General features: G+C 31.6%; 1 protein-coding gene across 1 annotated transcript; it reads left to right on the top strand.

Annotated features, from left to right (window-relative positions):
* The first annotated feature begins 390 nt into the window (after positions 1-390).
* On the top strand, positions 391-2,156 carry LOC105118721 (myb-related protein 306-like). Its single transcript, XM_011016732.1, has 3 exons — positions 391-727; positions 882-1,011; positions 1,175-2,156. The coding sequence occupies exons 1-3, from the start codon at positions 595-597 to the stop codon at positions 1,887-1,889; spliced, it is 978 nt and encodes a 325-aa protein (XP_011015034.1). The 5' UTR covers positions 391-594; the 3' UTR covers positions 1,890-2,156.
* The last annotated feature ends 6,219 nt before the right edge of the window (positions 2,157-8,375 follow it).

Genomic DNA, 8,375 nt, shown 5'->3' with positions numbered 1-8,375 from the left:
TCTTGTTGATTAGGGCATAATATTTTTTGGTCTCTTCCAAACATTAATTTCATTAATGCTATCTTAACAGCTTAGCCTTGTGAAAGATTATGACGACCAAATTTTCCCTCTTCCCTCTTCTGTATACATAGAAGCATTGATCCATATTAAATAAAAAATTACCATTATACAAAATTTACATCAATTCACCTGAAGACATCACCACAAAGTGAGGTGCAGGATAGAAGAGAAACAAAGACTGAAGTTCCTACCTTTGGGTGATGAGAGTTACACGTGATCGGCCAGATGGGAAAAGCCATAGGAGAGTAGACAATCACTTCCCTTCCGACCTTGGTTTTCTTTTTACATTTGACTAAATAGTGAAATTTAATAAAAAGGCTAGTTGAGTCAGCATGGTAGATCAATTTTGGTGTATAAAGAAACTTGTTCCCCTCTCTCTTTAAAAGTCATCGTGTGTGTGTGTGCCCACTTACACATGGTGATCGATAGGAGTCCTTTGACAGGTCCAAATAGAGAGAAGCCTGGACGAAAGGGAGAGTTAGTAGTGAGAGGAGATAGAGAGAGAGAGGAGGTTGTGGGTAGAGCTAATAAGCCATGGGAAGACCTCCTTGCTGTGACAAAGATGGGATCAAGAAAGGTCCATGGACCCCTGAGGAGGACATCATCCTAGTGTCTTACATTCAAGAACATGGTCCAGGAAACTGGAGATCAGTTCCTACCAACACTGGTGAGTGCCACAACTTATTAGATCCAAATGATATATTGGTTATGATCATTTAGGAATTGAATCCCACTTGGCTTTTTTAATTTTTGGATGAGTATGCATGTAAACATTGAATTATGGAATACACTAATGGATCAGTATCTTGCTGTATGAAAAGGGTTGTTAAGGTGCAGCAAAAGTTGCAGGCTTAGATGGACTAACTACCTCAGACCAGGAATTAAGCGAGGCAACTTCACACCCCATGAAGAAGGGATGATAATTCACTTGCAAGCTTTATTGGGTAACAAGTAATCCTCAAAAAACTCAATCTTCTGTTTAAATTTATGTATTTTTCATTTGAGGAATCAAACTATACCATTTAATAGGAGATTTCTTTATTCTCCATTTTTTTTTTAGTAGAATTACATGTCAAGAATAAATTTGGATCCTTTTCGTTGTTGATTTGGATAGATGGGCAGCTATAGCTTCATATCTTCCCCAGAGAACAGATAATGATATAAAGAACTACTGGAACACCCACCTGAAGAAGAAACTAAAGAAGTTGCAGTCTGCTTGGGACCCTATGGCACAAGACTCAACAAGGAGTCAGTTTATCTCAAAAAGTTTCAATGATAGAAAGAGCTTAGATAATTTCACCACCAATTCCTCATCAGCCCTCAGGCCTAATCCGGCCTCCACATATGCATCAAGTACCGAAAACATTTCTCGTCTTCTTGAAGGTTGGATGAGATCATCTCCAAAGCCGAATAGTTCGAATTTTCTTCTCAAAGAAAATCGGGAGCAAGAAAATAACAGCCAGGAAAATAATGATCATGACATTACCAATTCAGTGGCCATAAATTATCTTCAGTCTTACAAGGAAAAACGTGAGCAAGAAAGTGGTGATCTAATCTCTCATGAAGAGTTTGAGTCCATTTTATCACTGGAGAGCTTGCATTATGTTGCATGGGACAAGTCCTGTTGTGATTCTGGTACTGTTACTACCACCACTACTACGAAAGGTTTCCAGAACTCTGCGAGTGATGAGAAGGAAAATATGACAATGATCGAGAGGAAGCAGAAATCTGAGAGTACCCCCCCCTTATCATTTCTTGAGAAATGGCTCTTGGATGAAAATGGTGCTGGTCAAGTGGAAGAAATTATGGAACTCTCTCCAATATTCTGATCATGTCTTTGTTCTCTCTCTCTCTTTTAGTTTGAGCAAAACCAGTGGAGGAAGAATTAAAAAAAAAAAAGTGTGATCTCTCAGAGTTTAATCTTTTAGCATCTGGGGTTCTGAGAACGTGGGATCTCTTTCAGAATTGTAATTAACCTTATTATCTTTTAATGAATTAATTGTCATGAAAGAACCATAGCAATTCACTCTCTGTGTAATTTGTGTGGGACCTTATTTGATTGAAAGAGAAATTAAAAGGCCCTGCAAAGTTCGTCACTGCAAAGAGTCAAATTACGCTGGATATGTATGCGTGGATGAAATTTTATCCTAGTGTTAGAAATGGTTGTGTCTACTGTCTAACCCACAACAGCAAAGAAAAATGAAAGACATGAGTCCACACATTTATTACAGACCCTATCATGGGTCTACATCATATATTTAATTAACTAGTTAATATTTTTTTTTAGATTCATATAGGTATTTAACCAGCATATCTCTATATATTCTAAAGTTAATAACAATGTTAATTTGATTTTAAAATTAATAAAATTTAAATTAGTAATCTTTATAAAGTAATTCCAAGATCTAACTAATTAAGTTATATTTATTAAAATTAACTAGTTAGTATTTACTTCATATTTATCTGGACATACATATATAATTACAAATAATAGAAGAGATACACAAGTGGACACAATGATGCTCAAGTCAAAATAAGAACACTCTTATAGATATTTGATATCACCAAAAAAAAAAAAAACTTTAACTTTGAATTAAACCCTAAACCCGGCTAGAAGCAATATCATATTATGTACAGAATTTTCATAATTAAGGTTTAAGCCTAGAAGCTATCATGCACATAAATTGTAGCCTATTTTTGCTGCTGGGTCGATTTTAGCAGAATAGGGCTTAAGACTTTAGAATTATTAATATCTTTAACATTATTAGCACTCAAAACTTTACAATTTTCTTAGATATCAAGGATATGCAAATTTTGGTAATTTCTTGAAACAAAATGGGGCTTATTGCAAAGTGAAAGCAAGAGGAATAATAGCCATACAAGTAAAAAAAGGAGATAGTGTCACGGAAGTCTTGCATCCAAATGAGGTAAAACGGTTGCTTCAGTAGCTTTACAGAAAACTTGTAGCGTGCGTGCGAATGCGGGGAGAGAGGGGGGGGGGGGGGGGGGAGGGGGAGAGTGAGAGCTGTGATCTTAAATGACCTTTCGGTGATGTGAAGAAAAATGCTCATCTTTGAGGCCACTCTTTCACAAGATACAGCCTAGGTTTTGGCTTCAGATCTCTTCTATACGTGATAAAATTTGGTCCCCCACTCCCCCAATTCATTCTTCACGGCCACCCCTACAGTTTAATGTCAATGCGAACCTCACTGGGTTAGGTTTAGAGATAAAAATATTGGCGCCGTGACATGTCAAATCGAGCACTGTTGAGTACCAGAAAAAAAACAACCGTCAACAAACAAAGGATAATATACATAACTGTAGTTGTAACACTGTAGTTCTAACAGATCTGTCATCGGGACTGTATATAATCGAATGGTGATTTTATGTGTTAATTAGTTATTTTATTGTAAATTTTGATGAGTTATTAAAAAAATATATATACTTTTTAGATTAGTTCAATATAAGATGTAAATCAAAATATTTTTTTAAAAATCCTCAAAGAAAATATTTATTATTATTATTATAAAGGAAATGATTGCATCCATAAATTGGTGTAGGTAGAAACAATTATATCATTAAGAAAATTCATTTATTTAGGACATTAATTTTAAATTATAGGGCTAATATTAAATCACTTTTAAATTGAGTCAAGACTTTTACTGAATCATTATCCCTCTTAATGTTTTAATCGTGAATTATTTTACTTCTTTCTAATGATGTTTGAATCCCTGCTTATGTTTTAATTCTAAATTAAATTACTTGTTTCTGATATAATTCAAGCAAAGTCAAATTTAAATTTTAATATAAAATGTACAACTCTCCAGTTTTACGGCAACAGTTATAATTTTCAATTTGACTGTTGGATCGAGCTGAAATTTTACGTGGAATCTCCTGACATATTGTATTACCCTGGGTTAAAATTTTAGATTAATCAGAGTTCGGGAAGGTATCTCAATACGGGTCAACAGAGGTTCTATGAATTTTGTTATTTACTTCCTTTCGACTTGTGCGCTTCCTATTTGGCTAGGATTCTTTTCCTAAAAGGATGTGGCAACTTATTTTGGAAATATACTACTTCTACAAGGATGTTTAATGGGCTGCAACATAGTTTCCAAGTGTGGCAAGAATTCATAATTATTTCAGAATCTTTTTCTTACAAGGATTCCTTATTCATCCGAGCTACAAAAGGAAAGAAAACTTTAGAATACATTCTACCTTCAGATCAGATTTTCTAATTTATTTGGGACTTCTTAATGGTGACAAATCTAATTCTAGCATATTTAGGATAGTAATTTTTGGATTTTTATATTTTTATTATTTTCTTCTTAGTCTTTGGGTTATTATTACTTATTTGGGTCAATTGTAAGTGGGCTACATATAAGTCCACATAAGGGGGGTCCATTAGAGTTTCTTTAAGTCTAGAATCACTATAAATAGAGGCATAACCAAACATGTAAGGAAAGACTATTCAGATTAATAAAACTTCTTGTTTGTCGCACTTTATGTGTATATGTGTTAGTGAGATAATCTCCCTTCCATGGTTCTCTAATGAACTAAAAAACAACTTATCGAAGAACAACTGTCTTCGTGGTGTCATCCTTATACTTCTCGTTCGCGAATCAATATTCGTTGGGTGGGGGTTTTCCGTTTTCAATAGTGTTGGTGCCTAGGTACAAGTTATCTTTGTGTCACACTCCTATCAAACCTGATTTACTTAGCTTTCCGAGAATTGGTATCTTTGTGTGTGGGTTGCGTGACCATGTGATCATGAGATTCACATCAGTTTCTATCTTCATGAGGCAATCTCAAGGAACAAACTTTTTTCAAGTTATAAACTCTTATAATTTGATCAAATAAATCCTATAATATAATAAGGTTAAATCATATTTTTTGTTTTTAATTAAAAGAAAGAATATACTATGTGTATTGTTTATGTTAAAAAGGTTTGGGATACAAGATTATAATTTATTATTTTATGGATATGGTTTAAAAACAAAAAACAAAATTGAAAATTAATCAAATTTTAAAGTTACATCATTACTAACAAAATAAATCCAAATTATTTTTTTATTACTAAATCAATATTATAATACAATTTCTTTCTTAGATCATGCTGTAGCTACACAACCCTTCTCATCTTGCCTTAATCACATAGAAATATAAAAATTTAATGTAAATATAATAGAATAATAATAATAATAAGGAAACCACAAAATATTAGAACTAAGATTTTACTATCCAAAGCAAAAACAACTTTTAAACTTGATACTCTAAATTACAAGGGTACAATCATTAAGTAACAAATTAATAATATATGTGATAAAATCAATAATTAAATTAAAAAATTATCATAAAAAAAGTTTCACTACCTACAATTCACTCTTGTTATACTTTGAGAGACATGTTTAAAAACAAATATAACAATAAATGTGTTATTTTACAAGATTCATTAGTCATTACCAATTTGATCCAATTTGACAGGGAACAAATAAGTTTTTTTCTTATCTCAATTGGATAATAAAACAATTAAAATGTCCTTTGAATAAAAAAATTTAAAACTGTTGTCAATGAACAATTTCATACTTTCAAAATGATTTTTTTAATAATTATCATGTCAAATTATAGGCAATTTAGTATTTGATTGGACATAGAAAATAAAAAAAAAATCACATTAAAATGACTAAAATATCCTTAGAAGCTATAAAATTAAAACTCAACTAAAAGGGGTTTTTAAATTTTCACAAAGATTTTTTTTGTTATTATTAGGTCAATTATAGGGTAATTGAGTATTTTAAAAAGTAAAATAAAAGGTAGCTAGCAAGCGTAGCCCACACTAACATGTGGGAGGCATTTATGCCTTTTTTTCTTTTAAAGTGCCACGTATTGGTGTTGAGTTGCACTACAAGATTTCACAGTTTTACCGACGGAATTATTTCATAGGTATATGATTTAGTGTTCGTCGATAATTTTTTTACCGATGAAATCACCGATGAAAAATGTCTATCGGCTTATAGGTAAAAAAATATTGACATGACAAAAAAATTAATGTCTTCTCCCAAGTGCAGGAGTATCAAAGTAATAAATAACCCGGCAAGACCGGGTTCAAACTATAAAGAGGTTAATTGTATAAATTATAGATAACAATAATATAACAACAATAACAACAACAATAGTAACAATAATAATAATAATAATAATAGTAATAATAATAATAATAATAGTAATAATAGTAATGATAATAATAATAATAATGAAGAAGAAAAAGAAGGAGAAGAAGAAGAAGAAAATGAGAACTTTGACAAGGAATATTAACGTAAAGATGTTTTAGTTAAGGAGTTATTGATACTTCAAGTGCAAAATGAAGATATAAAAATTTGATAAAAATACACTTTTAAGTACAAATCACACCCCCCTAGATCTTGGGCTCCATATGAAAGTTGTAGGCCTATATCTTACCTTTCCATCCATATAAATTGGAACTAAATCTGAGATATATAGCTACAGATATGACCCAATTACCGAAAAGTGTTCCGGTTTGGATTGCACCGACATCTCTTTTCTAAGTTTGGCCATCTCTTTATCCTTGCAATTTAAGTTCTTAAAGTCATCAATCAATCCTTTCATTTATGTGATGGGCCTGGATTTAAAATGAAAATTTACCACAAATTAAAGGTATCTTATTTTATTAGATATATTATTATAAAACATGCTTTGGTTAAGGAGTTATTGATACTTCAAGTGCAAAATGATGATATAAAACCATGATAAAAATGCACTTTTAAGTACTAATCATGATGCTTTGTGGGCATATCGCACTGCTTATAAGACCTCTTTAGGAATGTCTCCTTATAGGCTAGTTTATGGAAAGCCTTGTCATCTCCCTGTTGAGATTGAGCACCGTGCATATTGGGCCATTCGGCAATTCAATGACAATGAAAATGAGGTTGGAAAAAATAGAAAGCTTCAATTGGATGAATTAGAGGAGCTAAGAAATGATGCATTTGAAAATGCAAAAATTTCAAAACATAAGATGAAAACTTTGCATGATAAACATATTCTTAGAAAATCCTTTCATGTTGGTCAAAAGGTTCTCTTGTATAATTCACGATTACATCTCTTTCCTAGGAAGTTGAGGACAAAATGGATTGGTCCATTTGTGATTAAATCCATCTCTGAGCATGGTGCATTTGAGGTAGAAAATCCCAAGAATGGAAATATTTTCAAAGTACATGGTTATCGATTGAAACTTTATCTTGAAAATGTTGTGGCTGAAGTTGAGACATTGGATCTTGAAGATCCAACACCATTGTAGTATAAAAAATAATGAGTTTTTATTTTTATTTTATTTTTATTTTCATTTTCATTTTTTTCTTCTTTCTTCCATCTCTTATATTTTCTTGTTCATGCATTCGGGACAATGCATTATTTTAAGTTGGGGGGTGTGAGGTTCTTTATTTTCAAAAAAAAAAAACATCAATGTTTTCTTTTATGTTTTCTTTTAGTTGTGATATGCAGGTTAAAAAAAAAATCAAGCAAGAAGTCAGCTCATGCCCAATTCAATCAGACATTCATCCTTGAAAATAGAAGGGGAGTAACAATTTTCTAATCTTTATACTTTTCTTCTCTTTCTCTTTTACATTGAGGATAATGTAAAACATAATTTTAGATATTTCATTATGATGAATGCTTGAGATAACCATGCTTGTTAAAAAAAAAAAAATACTTGCATTGGTATGTGAATGAGACTTGTTTAGGATCATCATTACCTTTTTGGGTTCATTATTGTGTTGAACATTGCATGCTTTAATTTGGGATAGATAATATCTTATAAAGCAAGATATAACATACTTTTTTTTAAGATTACTGAAGTACATCTTTCCTTGTAAAAGTTGTGTGAATATGCATGAAAGATGAGTATGATGCTTTACTTGTGATTATCCCTTTTGATCTAGTCCTAAACAAGGTTTAAGTAAATAGAGTAATAATCATTACATAAATAAATAAATAAATAAATGTGTACAAAGTTCTATCTACTCCAATGTTTTGAGTTGCTTAGTAACTAGGGGTATTCATCACAAATGTTTATCTTTACGTCAAACGGCAGCTTGAAATATGAGTATGCAAAGCACTTTAAGTTTGTGACTTTGTGAGTAACCGGGTGCATTCATCACAAATGTTTGTATTCGCGTCAAAAGGGAAGTGACAACTTAAAGACAAAGAATAAATCATATCTTCAAAAAAAAAAGAAAAAAGAAAAAAAAAAAATATATATATATATAGATATTTCTCTAGTTTGCTACCTTGTTTATGTT

This window comes from Populus euphratica, unplaced genomic scaffold (genome assembly GCF_000495115.2).
Source record: "Populus euphratica unplaced genomic scaffold, PopEup_1.0 scaffold2159.1, whole genome shotgun sequence".
Classification (NCBI taxonomy): Eukaryota; Viridiplantae; Streptophyta; class Magnoliopsida; order Malpighiales; family Salicaceae; genus Populus; species Populus euphratica.
This window is presented reverse-complemented; position numbering and strand designations above follow the sequence as displayed.